This window comes from Mustela nigripes, chromosome 5 (assembly GCF_022355385.1).
Source record: "Mustela nigripes isolate SB6536 chromosome 5, MUSNIG.SB6536, whole genome shotgun sequence".
NCBI classification, from domain to species: Eukaryota; Metazoa; Chordata; class Mammalia; order Carnivora; family Mustelidae; genus Mustela; species Mustela nigripes.
Window position 1 is genome coordinate 73,752,908 of NC_081561.1, and position 22,325 is coordinate 73,775,232.

Genomic DNA, 22,325 nt, shown 5'->3' on the forward strand with positions numbered 1-22,325 from the left:
TAGGCAGAAGGCATGAACAGACATAGCTCTAAAGAAGACATACAGATGGCCAAACAGCCCCATGAAAAGATGCTCAGCAACACTTATCATCAGAGAAATGCAAGTCATAACTGCAGTGAGATAAAAGGAACCCTCTTGCACTGTTGATGGGAATGCAAACTGGTACAATCACTGTGGAAGAGAACATGGAGTTTCTTCAAAAAGTAAAAATGGAGCTACCTTATGACCCAGTAATCACACTCCTGGGTATTTACCCCCCAAATGCAAAAATACGAACTCAAGGGATACTTGCACCCTTATGTTTATTGCAGCTTTATTTACAGCAGTCAAATTATGGAAGCAGCCCAGTGTCCACTGATAGATGAAAGGATAAAGAAGAAGTAAAAAAAAAATACACACACACACACACACACCATTATTCACCCATAAAAATGAAATCTTGCCATCTGCAATGACATGGGTGGTGCTACAGAACATAATACTGAGTGAAATAAGCCAGTCAAAGAAAGACAACTACCATATGATTTCACTCATATGTAGAAGTTAAGAAACAAAACAAATGAACAAAGGAAAAAAACAGACAAACCAAAAAGCCAACTCTTAACTATAGAGAACTGATGGTTACCAAAAGGGGGATGGGTGGGGAGTGGATGAAATAGTTGATCGGTGTTCCGGAGTCAAGTTGCTGTAATGAGCACTAGGTGAAATATGGAAGTGTCAAATCACTATAATGTACACCTGAAATTAATAGAACACAGTATATGAGGTATAATGGAATTAAAATAAAAAATAAATGAAAAAAAATGGAAACTGTCATCCTTTAGTTTTAGTGTTCCATGCAGTTGTGGCTACTTAGCCACTATTATTCCCATAGAACATGCTTTGGGAAATACTGCCATTACCATTCTAAAAATCCCCAGAGAATTTATAATTTTTAAGATGAACATTCTAGATATATGCATTGCAAATAGTATCTTCTGCTACTGTTTCAGGTAATAGTATCCACTGATTACCTGATATTTGAGCCTACTTTATAACATTGCTGGATAATAATAGTATCAAGAGTAATATAACCAAGATTAATTGAATACTTAAAAGCAATGGTTTGCTGGGTTATTTCATTTAATCCTCACAGAAGTCCTCTAAAGGGGTTTGTCTTATCCCTAGTCTACAAAGGATGAAAATGAGGGACAGAGAGGCTAATTAATTTAAAAGTAACACAGATGCTAAGTAAGGCCACAAGATCTTTAGTACTCACTCTTAGCAGCTGGACACCTTTCTTAGCTAAATGCAATGACAGTTGGAAGACATCTGCCTCAAATTTTATCAAGTGTGATCTTGAACCATGTTTCTTTTAATTCGATTATGTATAAAGATAAGTTACCTATTGAGAGTAATTCACATTTTTATTATAAAATCTTAGTAAGAAAAGTATGTTATCTTTCACTTCCTTTTTTCTAGAATGTGTATGTAGTTAATGCAGTAGACTCACAGAACTGTAAAATTTTAAAAGAGCTCCTGCAACATCTCTACTTTACTGTTTTAAAATGTTATATGAACTGGTGGAATTTTTTTATGAAGACATTGATACCCTTAGAACTACTAAGGCACAGATTACTTATATCAATCCCTAAAGGTACTGATTAGTCCCAAACTCTTCCTTACTTAGAACAATAAAGGCCAAGAGAGATCAATAAATTTACACATAATTTAATGTTCCTTAAATCTTCTCTGCAAAATGATGATGTTTAATAAAGAAATAAATGTGCCTAAATTCCCTTTGTCTCTATGTCTTCATACCCACCTTGTCCCGGAGTATTGTGTATAATTTTGCCCCAAATACAGATTTCCAATTTACTAAGGAAAAAAATAGAGCATTGGAAAGATGTTTATTGAGGTCCAAAAAGTGTCAATAAATTAGAAGACATTTGTTACTCAGTATATTGGAGAATAAATACACAAAAATAATAAAATAATATTAGTTTTAAATGTATAGATATACACACAAATAGAAATATATACATGTTGCATTTCATTGATACCAAGATGCTATTAATTGTTTTATACACCATCAATGTAATGGAAGTTTTTAATAGAGAAGATAAACAATGTATTGGTGCTGTAATTACAGTTTATATAAGGCACATTTAGAATTCAGGAACTATACTAATTCAAATGTATTTTGTGGAGTAGTCTGAATGAGATGGGATTAATGGATTATTGACTAATCTAATGTGGGGTTTGGTAGAATGAGAGAAAAGGAGAAATTGATTGAGTTTTGTTCCAGGTGACTGGCTTAAGGGTAGAGGTTGGTGTATCTGGGAAACAAATTGAGATTGTAGCATGCTGTTAAGTTTACTTAAGGTCTTAATCAGTGTCAAGTTCAAAGTCTTGTTGAATTAGTTGGGGGTTACCTTTAGATGGGTCACCCTCTAATCATGCCTTATTTGTCCCTCTGATGTATTTACAGGTACTGACGATGGATGGGCATCATTAGGTATCTCTTATTATATTGCCCCACAAATATCTTAACCGTGAGTTTTTCAGAGTAATATTTTTCCATTCATGTCTACAGGGTGCTATCCATTTGAAGAATTCATGACCATGCCTGAATGTTCATATTAGTCCATTAAATCAAAATGTGATTTTCTTCCAGAATTTTTTTTTAAATAACATACATTTTTCTGTTTCTGAAAGTGATTCATGGTAATTGGAATCAATTTGGAAAATATTGGTATAAAAAAGATGACTTAAAGTCACCTTTAATTGTACATCTATGTATAACTACTTAATTTGAAACGTTTCTAATCTTTTTTATCATTTTTCATGTAAAATTGGGATTGTGTGGTATAATAATTTTTTCCTATATAAAATGGACACTTCGAAGATGTCATTTTAAAAATGATTAGTTTGGGTAGATAAATCAGTATTTCACACAACTTAGACTCATGTTCATCCATGTTATTAGACTGACTTCCATGAGAAAAGTTGTATAACCCATAATTTTAAGGAAAATCTGTTGCTGTGCAAAACTCAGCAAGAGGAAAGCAAACCTAATTACCATGCCTCCCTCTAACATTCCATTGTATTTTGTAGTGTTATAATACCACGAGTTCCGGTGGCTCCACATATTTGCAAATTGGACAAATTTAATTGTACAAATTTCAATTGATACAAACACTCCAAAATTCTGTAGTATTTCTGAAAAAAAAAAAAAAAAGGTGATTCCCTATAATTTCAGATTTTCAGAAGTATCCTTAAACATGTTTTCAAGCAATTTCTGGACCTTAATGGATCAATAAGAATATTCCTACATGATAAGACTCTTGAAGTCATAAGCCTCTACATTTGATTGAAGAAATTTCCATAGTATCATAATTCACTCTCTTTCCAAAAGAATCTGATGTCACATTGATACAGTTGTGTTAAAAAATAATAGGAAATTTTTAAAAAATTTTTTATTAACATGTATTGTATTATTAACCCCAAGGGTACAGGTCTGTGAATCACCAGGTTTACACACTTCACAGTATTCACCATAGGTATAGAACTTTTAAAAATGAATCGGAGTAAAGTTATTTATAGTATATATATTGCTGGACTCATGACTGACTTTAAGTTCCATTTTAGCAAGTATCAGGCAACCTGATTCAAAATAATTTCCTTTTTTTTTTCTTTTTTCTTTTTATTTGGGGGGTGGGGGGTAGCTTGGCCATTTGTGCCACTGGGCAAAATAGTAGGTGCCCAGTGAATGCATGACCCGCTACCTGCCAGAAGGCTGCTATGGCAGGCCCCCAGAAGGGAGGGGAGGAAATACAGAGCTTGGAGGATTCAAAACTGGGAAGGCTCTTAGGGCAACATGGTTATGATGGTTGAGAGAGAAAGCTACTGAAAAAAAAGTGAGGATACTCAAAAAAGAGACAAAAAGAAGTTCCAGAATGTTAAAGATTAGCTAACTCTTGTTCTTGCTAAAGTGTTTTTTTTTTTTAATTACTCTTTTCTTGTGATTCTTTTTTTCCCCTGGTATTACACCCTAGGTATACTATGGAAATCAAGAGATTTATGGAAATCAAAGAGATTTGTATTTGTTTCACATTCATAGCAAAATCAGACTATCATTTCAGAGTTGATATATCAGTTATAAAGCAATTGATGAGAAAAACAATCTCAGATTGATTTTTGAGATTGGACAGTAATATGTTAAAGCAAAAAGCTGCTCATTTTCTGATAATGACTTAGTGTCCTAGTTGTGCTATAAGTAAAAGATGACCTGTTGTTTACATACTCCCTAATAGCAGGGACTGAGTTCTTCAGCTTGCATTATCCTAACCTGGATATAGCCTATGACTCAAAAACATTCAAAACTGTGAGGAAATGCCATTGCATTTTAAGACAAAATTGATTGCCTAATCAATGTTAAGAGATGTTGAGAGAGAGAAATCTAAGACTTGACTTTGGATTATTGGATTGTCTGGTTGTCCTCATGATGCAGGATACTGATTCATCAATATCACTGGCTACTTAGGATGAATTGTCACAGCCCTCCACGTGCATTACTTTATTGCTGTCTTTCACATTTGGGGGATGTAGCTATTGATGTTGCCATACTTGCTTGGCCTGAAAATGTCCACAGTGTATTGGATTTTTTAAAAATAATGGAATGTGTTAATCTCATTTTTATTTACTTCTAATTCCAAGAAGGATGGATTTAATTAAAATATTGTACTGGAAAAAGAACTTTATTTTTGTGTATAGTTGGGAAAGAAAGGACTTTGCAGCATCTCCATTTATTTGTCAATAGATGCAACTTCATTGTCTTTATTTCAATAGCTATCTCAACAAATCATTTATTTTTAATGTCATTTTTAAAGATTATATAAGTTATTTCATTTCCCATTAATGGAAAACTGTTAATGGAAACTTGAATCATCTAAAGTATCTAGAATTTCAAAATGATAAATCTATTATTTACTGAGAATAGTGGTCTTGCAGTTTTAATAAATTGAATTTTTTTCCCATTCTAGTCATTCAGCCTGCTTCTTTTTATGGTAGAAGGAGAGACAAATGTTAACTAAACCAAGAATGTGGATTTTCAAAGATGCCTTCTATTCGGTTCTATGTATAGGCTCATTTCTCACCTCACTAATCCTAACAGGAAACAGAATTGAAATAATTTTTAGTTTTGTGTCTTTGTATCAGTTTTTTTTTCTTTTTCTTCTATTTGCTTATACATTACTGTATGAATTAGTAAACATTGTTCTTCCAAGTCAGGACATGCAGGTGATCTTGTCATTTGCAATGGCGTGGATGAACCTAGAGGATATTATGCTAAGTGAAATAAGTCAGACAGATGAAGACAAATACCATATGATCTCACTTGTGCATGGAATGTAAAAAAATAAAACAAAGGATAAACAAAACTAAAACAGACTCAGATACAGAGAACAATCTGGTGGTTGCCAGAGGAGAGGAGGGTAGGGAGAGAGCCAAACAGGGAGAGGGGATTAAAAGGTACAAATGTCCAGTTATAAATAAGACAGCATACTGCAATATAGAGCATGGGGAATACAGTTAATATTATAACAACTTTGGTGACAGATGGTAGCTAGATTTATCATGGTGATCGTTGCATAATATATATATATGTTGAATCACTATGCTGTACATGTGAAACTAATATGTCAACTATGCGTCAATTAAAAAAAAGACATATAGGTGATATTTGCTTTGGAAGTCTATGGAGATGGAGGTTAATGGGCCTGGGTCCTTTTATCATTGTCTACAGTTTGTTTTTCTCTTCAGTGTTGCCCCCATTCTTCTCTGGACTTCCATCCAGAGAAATAGAGCTAATATCATGTAGTCAGTTTCTGTACTATCCAAGTAACAGCTGATAGGCACCTTGTATCTATTCCATTTTGTTACTAAAACATCTTTTTCATTTACATTGATCTTTGAGACTAGGATTCTTTTTTTCTAAAGATTTTTTTTTTTTTTTTTTTTTGAGAGAGAGGGAGAAAGAGGGAGAGAGCCAACCTGAGATGGGGGAGGGTCAGAGGGAGAAGCAGACTCTGAACAGGGAGCCTGACGCAGGACTTAATTCTAGAACTCCAGGATCATGACCTGAGCTGAAGGCGGTTGCTTAAACGGAGCCACCCAGGTGCCCTGAGACTGGGATTCTCTCCTTATTTGAGCATTATCTATAGCTAAATCATTCCATGTTTTACCTGTAAAATTGTTTTACTGCTATATTTTTTACTGCTAGATTGTCAAGTTTTAAACATCAGTATAGTATATAGAAAAGGTCCTTTCCATAAAGAGACAATATACATACAAAAGTGTATTTGGTTATTTTATAAAGGTTTTATAACAATGTTTTATGGTTGAGTCACAACTCAGTGTGCTCTTGCATGCACCCACATACATGCATTCATATACACCGTGTATGGATTATTTCATTTTGCCTATGTGATAGCATTACCTACACTGGCCCTTCTTTGTTTTGCTTTTATTTTCTTCTATAAATCTCAAATTACTCATTAATGTGTGTTTAGGAGCTATCAATTTTTATCCCCTCCATAGACAAACACAGTTAAGTCAAGATGACTAATGGGTTGGTGGGGAGAAGTATGGGCTGATAAAAATTAAATAGGGGACAAACAATTCCCTTTCAGAGCCATCCTTTTAAAATAGCCAGTTATTATGAATAAAAAGCAGCATTATTATACATTTATTTTAATTAAATTTTATAATAGAGATACTTAACATTCTATCTCATTCTATCTTCTAAGCGTCTAAGTCTCATGTTCTCTATGGCAGCCTTTTGTAGGCCTTCAGAATTTGACAGAGTTTTTGAGTTATGAAACCTTTTATAGGAAGGGATAGGAATCTTTATAGAAATCTTATTTTATATACTTTAATGTATTAGATACAATTTTTGTCCCAAACACAAAATCATTAGCAAAAAATCTGTTTCTATCCTCGATGGGGAATGTTCTTTCCCCTTCTTACTCTCCTCTGACAGTTCTCTAGTCCATTCTATTTCCTACTTATTCAGAAGACTTACATGTTTTCTTTTCTTTCTTTCTTTTTTTTTTTTTCTTCAAATTTCAACCATCTCTTCCTCCATCTACCCTCTTCCTGGCCAGTTTGGCTCTTGCCTTACTGAGGGAACTGGGGCTGTCACAAACTTCCATGAGCTTTCATCATCATATTTAACACCTACCTCAGATTAAACTGAATGTACTATTGATGAATTGTTCATGCTGTTCTAGAAGGCCCCTCCCTCCAAATGTCTTCTAGAACCTACTTTCCTTTCTCAAGAATAGTGGTCTAGCAATTATTGTTCTGTCCTCCATTATAATAGACAAGTGCAGTCTATGAAATGTTATTTCTTAAAAATCAAGATATATTTAAACTGTGAAGGATGATATAAGATATGCTTTCAAGTTGAGGAATATGTATGTTATAATATGGAAGAGGATGTATGTCATATAATAAAATTCTGTATTATAACGTTCTTTAGTAATAGAGATGTGAGAACTATTCATAAATCACTTCAAGAAGGTAAGACTTGATCTGGAAATTAATGAATGGGACAACTTGAATATATGAAGAAGGCATTAGAGCAGCTATTCCAGACAGGAGACACAACATGAGCAAATGTGCAGAAGTGCAAATGAACATGGTATAATCAGGGTTTGGAAAGGAAGCCTGAGGAACTAGAGTAGAGGCTTCATGAAAGAGCTCAGAAAGAGACACGATATGAAAGGAAGACTGGATGCTGCTTCAAAATGCCCTTGAATTCCAGGATGTATTCAACAGAGATGATAGTAGAATGTCCACATGGAAATATCTACTGATGAATTTTGTATTTTTTGAACTTTTGATTTCCTGTTTAGTACCTTCCAAACTGAGTTCACATGTCATATTTCAGGATTGAGGAAGAATAAGTATCTTGGTGGCATTGAGACCCCCTATTGGCAAGCGGGGGTAGAAGCTTGAGCACATGGAAGTTCTCCCTCGCAGAGCTGTCAGAAGAACAGACTTAGTCAGCATAGGCTTTCCCAATGAACAAGGTCTAGTCCAGCTGGGTTTACACTTCAGCCTGCCTGAGCTTCAGGGTCCCAGGATGAGACCGCAGGCCACATGAGAAGAGACTAGGCCTTTTAAAAGAGGAGGTTGATGGCTGCCATTTCGTATGATGACAGGGCAGAGACTTAGAATTCGTTTTTTGCCTAACAAACCACGTCCCTTACCTCTCTGACTCTGTCATTAGCATAGTACTCTCATAGTCTAAAGCACTGATGTCTACTAGAACTTTTTCTGATGATGAAAATATTCTATGGTATTTGCGGTTATTGAGCCCTTGAAGTGTGGCTAATGAAACATTTTAATTTTTTTAATCTAAATCTAAACTGTCCCATGTGGCTATTGGTTATGGAATAGTATATGGCAACTATAGAATCCAGCTAGGTTTTAGTGAGCGTGTATCATGTGCCCAGCCTAATCTAAGAACTTCACATGTACTAACTCACTTAATCCCCATGAGAATCATAAGGAGCAGGCATTATTCTTTTCCTTTCCATTATAAAACTGGGGCAGAGAGGTTTAGCATAGGGAGGAAATGACAAATGTGGCATTTAAACCTAGGCACTATATCCATTTAGCCTAAACAACTGTGTTGTCTCATCTTTAAACCCTACATTAATCTTGCTCTCCTTTTCTTGCTCGCATTCATTTGTGTATGTTACTACCATAGTGAGAAACTATTTTATGCATAAAATATATCAGCCATTCCTCTTGAGTCTTTATATGCTCACTTACCTCTGCCTCTGAAATAGCATAGGCTCATTTAATACGTGAATCACTGAATGGCTTCCTGACCATCATACCACTTCCCCAAAGAATTACTTCTGAGACTTGAGTGTCTCAGAATCACAAGGAATGCAGGTGGTGGTTTCTGATACAGGAAGTCCAGGATGGGGCCTGAGAATTGGCATTTCTAACAAGTCTCCAGGTGATGCTGATACTAGTTGCTAGTCCAGTGCCCACACCTGGAGACATAGTGCCCTAAACCACATTTCAAGTCCAGTGCCAGGCTAACTGACTTTAAAATAGAATTGTTAATACTTTTCAGATTCTTCCAGTGAAACATATACCCTTTCATTGTTGTTTTATGTGTCTTCTATGTTGCACAAATAGTATATGTATTTTCTTGTTGCCAAGTGGTGAAATACAATGAAAAATAAGGAAGGAAAAGAAGGAAAAAAGAAAGAGTGAAAGAAGGAAAATTGATGTATAACTGAAAGGCTAGATTACATCAAACCCTCTAAGATTCATGCAGGAGTTGCCATCTGGTACCCACCAAGAAAAATCTGGTCACAAAGCTATTGTGATCAGAATAATACTTGAAATAAAATCAAATTTCATTGTTTATGAATAGAGTATATCTTCATTTTCCACAGATCCCACCAATCCATTTGGTTTTACAGATACTGCTTTACATATTTACATCCATTCCCTGTCAGTCTTTTAAGTTTTCTAGCCCAGATTTAGGACCACATTACTCATCTATTGTTTTTTCCTTCCTCAGAGTAAGTTTTATTTTCATATTGGCTCTCTTGATATGGTAATGATGATAACATTTGCCAGCTTCAGGCTTACATGCATTTTAGTCTCTGAATTTCAGTGAAAAGATTTCTTTTTCCCAGTAGACCTAGCAAAGGGCCATGATTAATCCTGAAAGGCCCTGATTTAGTCATGTGCTCACCTTCTCTGGACCACAACACAGGAGATGAACCCAAACCGTGTTTTGAATTGTAACCTTGATAATGTTGTTCTTTTTCCCTGAAATACAGTGACAAGGTACTTATCAGTCTAAGAGGTTTATCAGTAAATAAACTGTCTACCATTCATGGTAAGCTTCAGAAGCCCCATTCTTAAAAACTGTTATAGCCCCTACTTGAAATTAATGTTCCTTACCTTTTGAACTAATAGGATATTCTATTAAAATCTCTCTCATGTGTACTAGATCTAAAAATAGTTTTATATATTTGCTCTCTTTACCCAATATTTCCAGGCATATGTAAATAGCAACAGTTTTAATGCATTACTACATAATATAGATAGGCTAACTGAATTAAATGTTTGCATTCCTTTTCATTTGGTTTTTGTAGAATGTTGATCTGTAGTATATAAATCTAGCACTTAAGATCAATCTTCATGCTCATTTTTACTTTGAATTAGTATTTGGGGGCAATAATCGCCTTTTATGATGATTTTTTTAAAAAATAGACATTGTGAATACATTCATATGAAAAATGTTTAAAATAATCAACTGAAGAACGGAAAACAGTTTTAAATGTATTCCAAGCAGTGGTGGTAGAAACTGATATTGGTGATCTTACTGGGGATGTAAAATCAGGAGACAATTCCTAAACCATTCAATCTAGCTGCTTATTCAGTTAGTGAAGAGGGATACCCCAGCACTTACCAGTGTCCTACTATGGCTTGATGTCTGTCCAGGTTTTACCACAGTTTGCTTAAGGCCATCAATACTAACAAAGACAGACTAAGAACTCTGCTAATTATTATTTTCCATGATTTTTAGAATATCTTAAAACTATGAACCAGGATTTCATGAGCTTCATCCTCCACAGGAAACTTTTATCTGATGTATGTTTTAACATTAGACCCTCCACCAAATTATAAGTTGGTAGGAGCTATGTGAGACAAGTAGTTTTTACCTAAATGTGGGTTTATATTACTCAGTATTTTTTAATAAGAATTTGCATGACAAATCACTTTTAGAAATTAATGGGGGTAAAAAATAATGGTCTTAATAAACCAGTATTGATTTTTCCATTTGAAAAATTAAACATTCTCATTATAGTTGATAGAAAGTTCAAAACTGAATTTAAGGCATAAATAAAATTACTAAATTCATCTGATATTTATGTATTAAAAATCTCCTTTTTGATTTTTTAAAAATCTATGTAAGGGTCCTGGCATATGTTTTTTCTGAAATTATCTTCGATTGTTTTCATCTTATTCCTTAAATAGACTGAAGAACATAGAAGAGTGCTTGATAGAAGCAGGTTGTTTCCATCCTTTTCCCTTCTTCTTGGAAAATACAAGTCGAGGTCCCTAGTAAAGTTTATTAAGATACACATCTTATGCCCTAAACATGGGGCTTAATTTTAAAATCTGTCTTTGAGAAGATGACACAATTTCAAAACTTAAGCTCTCATTAATTTCCATTTTTTTCACTGGAAAACAGAATCTGGGAGAAAATCAGCTGACACTTTCTAGTTAATATCACAAGTAAAATTCATTGAAATTAGAAGTAGGAACTTCAGAAGGAAACTGGCAATACTGAAATTCTTTAAACTGAAACTAGTTATAATAAAATATTATGATGATGAAACACGGTAAAGCATCATAGGTTATTGTTAGACATCAATCTTCACCCTCCGTCTTTCTTTTGCATAATCGAAAATGTTGCTATGGTTTCAAATAAGATATCTTTATTTTGGTACCAAGAATAATGTGAAATACACAGTGTGTAGGTTGCAACGCTAATAACAGTTCTCTGAATGACTGAAAAGCATGAATTCACAGTACACATTATATTTATTCATCATTTGAAAAGTTGTTGACAATTCTCTTGGTGTGAGACAATTTGCTATCCATTATCAGATGCAGGTAAAAACATTAAAAAGGCATGATCTATGCAGTAGGGTTTATGAGCTCAGTTATGAAGATGTTGCCTTCCTTTCCAAGAATTATCTGAACAGTGTTCTGCCTTTTCAGTCCACCAGTTCCTACCTAGACCAGATTAATGGAAAAAAACTTTTAAGAGTAACTGCCATCTTTTTCATTGATTAGCTGTGTCACCTAGGCCCAGAACCCTCCCTGGACCTTAATTAACCAATCTCTAAAATGAGGCATTTGAATCAATTGACTATGACATTCCTATCCAGCTCTCAAAATAAAAAAAAAATCTTTATTTCTTTATTATATTTATATTACCCCAATAAAGCACATTCATTATAGAAAACATTTTAAATTACAAAAAAAATAATAACCACTAAAAAGGGGGTTGGTAGCTTTAATTTCTTCTGCAAAGTAACGTGTTTTGATTTTATCATTATCCTTCTAGTTTGACTCTAGCCATTGGGTATTCCTGTAATGCATTGTTCCTGTAGAGACATCTCAAGTCATTAGTAACATATGTAAAATTGTGGAACTTTTACAATCTTTTCTGCAGAGAATAATGATTCCTCAGGTAGGACAAAACTTGTAGTGACCAGTGCTGTGTGAGATTCCTTCCAATGTTGCACTGAGTTGACCAAGTAAGGAATCCTTGGAAATTAAGCCACTAGGAAAACTACCTTCAGCATTTAACATTCAAAGATATGAGGAGTGATATACCCTTATTAAATCAGAAATGGGAAAAAAAATCAAGGTTTTTGACCTTAGTGGCCAGGGAAGAGTGAAGATTGCCTGAGCTTTTTAGTGGAATTTATTTTTTAAAAAAGCAGGGTTTTTTTTTGTTGTTGTTGTTGTTGTTGTTGTTTTTATCCCTAAATTTTTCAGAGTGTTAGCTTAAAATGTTTAAGTCAGTCTATCCCAAGAAAAAGAATTTTCATAAAAGTTTACTTTATAGTATATTTGAAGTTTTATATAGTCACAAAAACTTCAAATATGGAGGAAACATTAACTGATGGGAAGTTCAACTTAGCTTATGAGTCTGCTTTCCCATTCTGTGGAGGAAAAGTTACTTTTTTTTAAAAAATTAAATTTATTTATTTCAGCATAACAGTATTCATTATTTTTTCACCACACCCAGTGCTCCATGCAATCCGTCCCCTCTATAATACCCACCACCTGGTACCCCAACCCCCCCCCTGCCACTTCAAACCCCTCAGATTGATTTTCGGAGTCCATAGTCTTTCATGGTTCACCTCCCCTTCCAATTTCCCCCAACTCCCTTCTCCTCTCTAACTCCCCTTGTCCTCCATGCTATTAGTTATGCTCCACAAATAAGTGAAACCATATAATTGACTCTCTCTGCTTGACTTATTTCACTCAGCATAATCTCTTCCAGTCCCTTCCATGTTGCTACAAAAGTTGGGTATTCATCCTTTCTGATGGAAGCATAATACTCCATAGTGTATATGGACCACATTTTCCTTATCCATTCGTCCGTTGAAGGGCATCTTGGTTCTTTCCACAGTTTGGCGACCATGGCCATTGCTGCTATAAACATTGGGGTACAGATGGCCCTTCTTTTCACTACATCTGTATCTTTGGGGAAAAGTTACTTTTGTCATTCATGGTAGTTTTATTGTTTGTGGTTTAAAATTGAAACAATTTTGGATTACTATGGTCAGTTTGTATTCTTCCCTGTTCTTTCTTGTCTGTTCTTCTCTGGGAGCTTCTGGGTGCAGGAGAGCTTACTAAATAGAGGAGGTGTGGGAACTGGGTTTGCAGTTGATTCTTGGTTCCCTCCTTTCACTGCTGGCTTGTGCTGAAGTGTGGCTCATCAGATGGAGGACATTTCCATTGGTTTCTGAGGCATCTATTGAGAAAGTGCAGTTCTCACCATGACTTCGAGTTCTCCATTCCCTATACTGTATGTCTTCTTGGACCCAACCTCAGTGTCCCTTCAGAAAATTTTGGTCTTTCAACAAGTTGACAATGCTCCTGACTTGTCAAAATTCTTAGCTCTTCTTGCTTCCGTTTGCTGGCTTGTACAAGACATGGGGTATGTTCAGGCCCTGTTTATGCACTTTCCTCAGACAGTGTTTCCTAATGCATAGGTGCTATGTTAGCTGCAAATCCTCTGTAAGAATTACAGTATTTTACACAGCATCCTAAACAACTCATGCTCTGCAATTACCCCCAGTCTCAGTGAGGCATATACTAGAAAAAAAATATATATATATACATATATATATGTGTATATATATACATATATACATATATACACACCTCATCTCATTTTGGGGCTCCAAAGCAGGAGGAGTCCTGGGACCCACTACCAGAAATCACCTATATCCTGTAAACAGCACTTTTATTCTTTTCCTACCCTCTGGTGAAATTCTTATCACCTTGTGTTGAGAAAACATCTCTTAGATAATCATGAATTTCTTTTCACCCTATGTTTTGTATGTGATTATCATATTTTAAGTCTTACAAGAGTCAGAAATAAAGCAAAAACAAAACATTTTTTCTCTCAAGCTATTTTCTTATCATTGAAAATTATGTTATTCAAGAATATTTGTTTCTTCTATTAAACACTTTCCCAAGTGCTTTTTTTTTTAATTTTTAAAAGATTGCCAGTATTTGAGAGAGAACCAGTGAATGTGAGTTGGGGAGGTCAAAGGGAGAGGGAAAAGCAGCCTCCCCACTGAGCAGAGAGCCTGAGGACAGTGCAGGGTTCTAGTCCCAGGACCGTGAGATCATGACCTGAAATGAAGTCAGATGCTTAACCAGCTGAGCCACCCAGGTACCCCAAGTCTTTTAAAGAGTGGAAAAACTCAAAGAATGATTTTTGTTCTCATTTTATCAGCCTTTCCTGAATGTAGTGTATTTATTAACAAAGGATCAGAGAAGAGAGAAATTAACTGGAAAAACCATGCAGTTGGATATCGAAATGTTATGTCAGTTACATTAACATATTCTATAAATGTTTGAAATAATATTTTTGTTTTAATTTCATAAATACTTTAGATTTTATGATTCTTACTTTCAAGAATAGAAACCCAATTTATTATGTTGTGCCTAAAGGAAGAAAGAAAAATAATTAGGTCATAAATTTGAGGATGCCTTTATTTTAATTATAGCAAACCTTATTTATAGAGAGTTCATTTTTTCCCAATTACTATTTTTGCATTTTATGTGCATTATCACAATCACATGAAATAGATAAATATGTTCGCTTCCATTTTTTCAATGAAAAAAATGGGGAGAAAGAGATGGAGTTAGCCAAGGTGAGTCAACAGACAGATGGGAAAATGAAGATCCAAATTAAAATCTCTTGACTCCAAAGTCCCTGCACTTAATTGTGCTGTATTCTGAGAAAATAATTCAATCTGCTTAAATTTATCTCATTATAAACTTTCCTTGAGTCTTACATCTTTATAGTCTTCATAGTACTTACTAAATTTTTAAGCATATAAGTAAATAGGAATATATGTCCAAGTGGTCTCAGAAAGCAGTGTTTTTAAGTTTAAAGAAGTATCAACAACCACTCATTATTAAAAGAAGTTTTTCAGGGTTGCCTGGGTGGCTCAGTCGATTAAGCATCTGTCTTCAGCTCAGGTCATCATTTCAGGGCCCTGGGACTGAGTCTTATGTAGGGCTCCCTGCTCAGAGAGGAGTCTGCCTCATCCCTCCCCCATTCTTGTGCACATGCTCGCTCACTCTCTCTTTTCCTCTCCCTCTCTCTCAAATAAATAAATAAACAAATAAAATCTTTTAAAAATAAAATTTTCAGTTGACTATCTCACATCTACATAGGTGAATCTCACAAAGAGAATATTGGACAAAAAATACAAATCAAGAAATACATTAGGATTCCACTTCAGAAATTTCAAAGCTGACAAAACTAAGCATGTTATTTAGGAATACATATGAGAAAAGTAGTGAGGAAATCAAGGGAATGAGTAATTATAAATTCAGGAATGAGCTCTGGAAAAAATAAATATGTGGGGAAGAAGTGACAAGGATTCAAAGGTCTTGGGTTTCCTGGTAATACTTATATTTTTACTGATGTCAGTCCCTTTGTCCTGTACTTTCTTCACCTTCTTCACTATGTTAGAGTTACTTAGTAACACAGGGTGCAAATGCTGGAAGTTTTTAGAAAATATTCTCTGTAACCTTTCATAGCACATTGTGTATTCAGTCAGGATATACTGTAAAGTGTGAAACTCGGATCCATCACAATAAGTGTTCAGGTCGTCCTCACTAACTTGAGGATCGTAAACAATGGTGGATGGATGCAATTTCACTTTTGACCTGTAGCCGTTCAGGGTCATTTCTGGAGAACAAGCTTCACTGGACACGAACAAGTTGCAAATGTGGAAGTGGAAGCAAAAATATCTACCCAGAATAGTGATAAGATCGAATTTCTGCCTAGAACAAAAGAGATAAATAGACTGAAATGCTCAGAAGAAAGGTTTACTTTTCCAATAAGAGTCTGAAAAGAACTGTGAGAATTGATTATATAACCTTATATGTTTTGAGATTTAATTAGGTAATGTCTTGGGGGGGGGACTGAGCTCCTCAAAGAAAGACGCTATCAAAGTGACTTTTTTTTTTTTTTTATTAACTCTGGTAATTTTGAAACATCTTCAGCTGATGCATGTTTGCTGTTGAAGCTTGTTCATTTTCCCTCTACAAGCTTGTTCTTTTCATCCTTCAGTTTAATTGGCTATTTCTTGCACTAATAAAGCTATCAGTGGGAAGATATTTTGAAGTAATGGAATACTTAAAATTTCAGTTGTCTTTCTTTTTCATATAAAAGGCTGTGAATATTTACATGGATGAAAAATCCTCTGCCCACCTCAGAGTGAAAGCACATAGCCCCATAATATCTACCCTGTACATAGCTTTCTCTTCTTCTAGTTTTTACACCGTTCCCCAATATACTATTTAGGTTTATAATATTTGATATATCCTACAATTACTCCTTTTAAATTTCTGATCTCTGAATAAGTGTCCTTCTTCCTGTTTATTTGAGGAAAGGACTTCATATGTTTATTCATCCAAATTCTTCAAACTTTTAGAGAACCTCTATGGGGTACCTACTTCCTGCAAGAAATTATAACTGACCAATTTTTACACATGTATATACTCAAATAACAATTTCCCATATCAAGATTCCCAACTTTTTCAGATCCCTTCTTCAGCCTCCCATGTATATACTAATGGATATTTGGATTATTTCCCACTAGGGGTTATATTATTGGAACATGTGCACTGATTTCTGGTTGTTATCTCTGTAATAATGTAATTGCTGGGTCATAGGGGATAAATATATTCACCTTTAGTATATAATACCAAAGAATTTCCCAAAGTACTCTCCGAAGCAGCAATGTATGAAATTTTCACTTACACTGCATCCTTTCTAATATTTGATATTGTCTACTCTTTTCACTTTAGTGATCTGAAATGGTGTGTCACATTATCACATTGTAATTTAATTTTTATTTCTCCAATAATTATGATGTAAGAACTTCTTAATATGATTATTGGCCATCTAGAAATTATCTTTCATAAAGTCTTAGTTCAAGGTGTGCTAACTTTTTTTATTTAAGATTTTATTTATATATTTGAGAGAGAGAGAGAGCACAAGTGTGGGGAGCAGCAAGCAGAGGGAGAAGCTGGCTCCCCACTGAGCAAGGAACCCCATGCAGAACTTGATCCCAGGACCCTGGGATCATGACCTGAGCTGAAGGCAGATGCTTAACCAACTGAGCCACCCAGGCCTCCTTAGATTTGCTAACTTTTAAAAAGGTAATTGATTGGATGCCTGGATGGCCCAGTGGGTTGGGCCTTTGGCTTGGATCGTGATCTCGGGGTTTTGGAATTGAGTCCCGCATCTGGCTCTCTATTCAGCAGGGAGCCTGCATCCCCCTCTCTCTCTGCCTGCCTCTCTGCCTACTTGTGATCTCTCTCTGTGTGTCAAATAAATAAATAAATAAATAAAATCTTTAAAAAAAATGTAATTGAATATATATGGGCATGTAGGACATTTTAAATACATTTGTATATGTGAGGTATGAGGTTTTTTAATTTATGTATGTTTTCCTATACTGTTTGTCTTTTTTACATAATATCTCTAAAGAAATCAGATACATATTTTTTTCAAGTTTTATTTAGATTCCGGTTAGTTATACCGTGTAACGTTAGTTTCAGGTGTAGAGTCTATCAATTCATCACTTACATACAACACACAGTGCTCATTACAAATACCCATTACACATATTTAACCCATCCCCTACCCATCTCCCAAATATTTTTAAGTTTAATGAAGTAAATAATTTTTTGAGTTATTGAAAATTTATGTTTCACATTTAGGCGTCATAGTTATACGTGACTCTAAATGTAAAGGTCAAACTCTAGTTTCTGTTATGCTCCACTGTTAGCCCTTCCACCAAAAACCACGTAACTTCACATAACTTTCCAGTAAGTCTCACAACCCTAGAGTGTATGTTCTATAGCTTTACATCTCTCTGTACAAAGATTGTAGTGGAATTCTAGATCCTCCAAATTTCTAAATCCATTTTAGAATTAGATCTTCAATTTTCACAGTAACAACAACAACAACAACAACAACAAAACAACTGGTATTTCCAGTGGTACTGCATTTAATTTATACATCAATTAAGAATGTAATTAATTTCTTAATATTATGGAGGGCTCCAATCCATGAACATATCATATTCCTGTGTTTTTTAAGTCTTCCTTAATTTCCTTCAGTGAACATTTTGTAATTTTCAGTTATGCAGTCTTATACATATTCAGTCACATTCCTCAAATATTTGAAAATTGTGGTATCTTTTATTTTGGTATTTTTCTTTAATTTCCCAATATTTATTTCTGAAATATATGCATGCTATTTTTTTATGTTGACCTTGTTTCCATTGACCGTGGTAAATTCACTTAATTCTACTTGTTTATAGATTCTTTGGCAAATAAAATTAGTTTCTCTTCTTTTTTTGCCCCAAATTCTTGTGCTTTATATCTCTTTTTCTTATTGCACTGGTTAAAACCTGCAGCATGATGAGAAATAGATACGGTGGTACAGTGTATTCTTGTGTTGTTTCCAACCTCAGGGGAAAGCATTATTTTATCATTAAATATATTCTGCACGCATGTTTTTGTAGATATCTGGTATCAAAAAAGTTCCTTTGTATTTCTAGTATTTTAAATGAAGCATAGTTGAGTGTTCTCTCACATAATGTTTCTGCACCTATTTAAAGAATTTTGTGATTTTTCACTTTTACTTCTATTGGTCAATTATCTTCACCGATTTTCCAAATATTAACTTTTCATTTTTAAATTTGAGGAATAAGGACCTCTTGGTCATAATTTTCCATCTAAGTTCCACAAAATGTAAAATGTTTACTTTGGCATAAATATTAATACCTATTTGAATGATGTCAGTAAACACTCATTAAAGAAACATCTCACAAATCACTGAGGTCTTTTTGTACTTACGCTTGCTTACTTTCTTCTGTAAGCAAGGTGATTCTCTTTTTGTTTGTGTGTTTATTTTTTTAAGATTTATTTATTTATTTGAGAGAGAGAAAGAGAGAAAGGGAGAGAGAGAACACAACCAGGGGAGGGAGAGATGAAAAGGGAGAAGTAGGGTCTCCACTGAGCAGGGAGCCCAGTGCATCATGACCTGAGCTGAAGGCAGATTCTTAACTGACTGAGCTGCCTAGGCTCCCCAGCAAGGAGATTCTTTCGCTTATTTTTAAAATTTAAAGTGAGCATTATTCACCACTGAAAAATGTATGTTTTATGAGCCCACAGAGTTATTGTTATGTTATTTGGTTTTAATACCAAATTCTAGAACCCACTAGAAAATCACATTCTTTTTTTTTTTAAAGATTTTATTTATTTATCTGACAGAGAGGGAGATCACAAGAAGGCAGAGAGGCAGGCAGAGAGAAAGAGAAGAAAACAGGCTCCCTGCTGAGCAGGGAGCCTGACAGGAGACTGGATCCCAGGACCCTGAGATCATGACCTGAGCTGAAAGCAGAGGCTTTAACCCACTGAGCCACCCAGGTATCCAAATATGACATTCTTAACTAAAAAGATTATCTGACAGATAATAATACATAGCAATAATATCTGTCAGGTGATATACAAAAACAAATATTGTGTTATAAATTCATATAAAATGAATATCCTCAATTATTTGTTACAGTATTTTGGTCATAAATTATTAATTAGGAGAGATTTACAGAAATGTGATTTTTAATCAAAACTGTAAATAATTGATACACAATACCTTGGCCCATGGCAGGCAAGAGATTATTTCACATAGCAAAAATTAAAGGTGGAAAACTATAGGGTACATTTTGAGTTCTGACACTCCAAAATTGCTGATTATTCTAGATTAGAACCGATTTGAATTTCAGGCACTGGTATGTAAGATTTGTTTGATAATATAGAATATATATATTATAGTATATATATATTGTCTTGGCTATTCCAACATCTAGCAGGGTGTGCAGAATATTGCTTAAGAAATGTTGAAAGAATGACAGAACGAACAGATCGATGAAGGAAGAGCTTAGAGTTTATAATTGGAGAAGTCAGGAAATGACAATAATGAGAGTCTTATTCTAAATGGTGAAAGCGTATACATATGCTGTCTTTTTTGCTATATTGTGTCAGGGGCAATTTTGATATGATTTAACAATTGCATGATATGGAGATAAATGGAAAAACAGTTTGAAGGAAAATAAGCAGTTTATGCTATTGGCTTCTGAATTAGGAGAAATGGTGATGTGATGACATAGGATGAAAGAGAAGTGGATAATTATCACATAGTATGTGGACAACTACCAAAGCTGGTATTTTTAAGTGTACAAGGTGATGAGCATAAATGAAAAGATAAAAAGATAAAGAATGAACTCACTTCGTGTTTCCCTATGTGCCTTTGGGTTTAAATTGCACTTAAGGTCCCTGTGAACAATGAGCAACCCAGAAATGCAAATATTAGGACAGGAGAGGGAAGAAAAAATGCCTAACCCTTACATCTAATATGATGAGTAAGTGGAGCAAAGGGAGGTTAAGTTGCTTTTGAAGAGAAGTAAAGGCTATTTTTAACAAGATGTATATTGTGAACTAGAGATGCTTTCTGTTTGGGAGAAATACTTGATTTTAGAAATTTAGAAGGGGGGTTGCCTGGGTGGTGCAGTCAGTTGAGCATCTGACTCTTGGTCTCAGCTCAGGTCATGATCTCAGGGTCATGGGATCGGGTCGTGTCAAGCTCCACGCTCAGTGCAGTGTCTGTTTGAGATTTTCCCTCTCCCTCTGACCCTCTCCCTCTGACCCCCCGCTTGTGCATGCTCTCCTTTTTTCTCTCTCTCTCTCTCAAATAGATAAACCTTAATAAAAGAAAAAAAAAATTAGAGGGAGTAGGATAGGGACCAGAGAAGAGGAAGTAGATCACTGGGAACTGCCGGATAACTAAGTTGTAAAGGAGAACAAAAAAGAGAATGGACTTGATGTTTCTTTCTAATTCATGCAGCTTTTTACCAAAGCTACACCTACCACAGTAGAGAAGACAGGTTTTAGGGTTTATATCCATAATTCACTAATGCATAAGTATTTATTGAACACTTTCTCTGTGCCAGGAACTGTCTTAAGTGCCAGGATTTAAGTAGTGAGGAAGACACGCAAGATCTCCCATTCTAAAGAGAAAAGAGAGAAAAGAAACCATCCAAGATAAAAAAATGAACAAGACAATTTTCTGAGAGTGAAAACTGGTATGAACAAAATTAACAGAGGGATGCCATAGAGACTTAAAATTAAGGACTGCATTAGCCAAGTGAGTCTTTTCTGAAGATGAGACCTTTATGATGAAACATGAATAGTCAACTATTAGAGTGATCTGGGGGAAGGGTGTGCCAGGCAAAGGGAATGGCAAGTTCAAGAACACTAAAGCATTGCTTAGGGGTCAAAAGAAATTCAGTGTATCTGGAAAAGACTGGATGGGGAAATCCTAGCACAGAGTGGTTGCAGAGGTGGGCAAGGGTAAGGCAGACCCCATAGGGCATTGTAGATGACTGGAAAGAGTTGGAATTCTACCTTGAATCAAAGAGAAGATTGTTGGAAAGCTTTAAATAAGAAAGTGAAAAATATCCAGTTTACATTTTTTTTTAAAGATTTTATTTATTTATTTGTAAGAGAGAGAGAGAGTGAGAGCGAGCACAGGCAGACAGAGTGGAAGGCAGAGTCAGAGGGAGAAGCAGGCTCCCTGCGGAGCAAGTAGCCCGATGTGGGACTCGATCCCAGGACGCTGGGATCATGACCTGAGCCGAAGGCAGCTGCTTAACCAACTGAGCCACCCAGGCGTCCCTCCAGTTTACATTTTTAAAGATCATTTGACTGCCTCATGGAAAATCCAAAAGTAGAGGTAAGGAGCTTAGGCAGTCATAGTGTACCTAGGAAAAGTCATGGACTCTCTAGAGCAGTAACAAAACGCATGGAGAAATGAAACAAGATGGGATTGGGAGGGAGACAAACCATAAGTGACTCTTAATCTCACAAAACAAACTGAGGGTTGCTGGGGGGAG

The 22,325-nt window shown here is 35.1% G+C and overlaps 1 protein-coding gene across 4 annotated transcripts in view; it reads left to right on the top strand.

The window, feature by feature from the left end:
• NKAIN2 (sodium/potassium transporting ATPase interacting 2) overlaps positions 1-22,325 on the top strand; it is a 1,019,864-nt gene that overhangs the window by 317,869 nt on the left and 679,670 nt on the right. Inside the window, exon 2 of one of the 4 annotated variants that reach the window (XM_059400651.1) lies at positions 2,471-2,534. The exons of the other annotated variants lie outside the window; for them this stretch is intronic. Within the exon in view, the coding sequence (XP_059256634.1) occupies positions 2,484-2,534 (51 nt within the window). The 5' untranslated portion in view covers positions 2,471-2,483. The remainder of the gene's footprint in view (positions 1-2,470; positions 2,535-22,325) is intronic. 4 annotated transcript variants of the gene reach the window in all.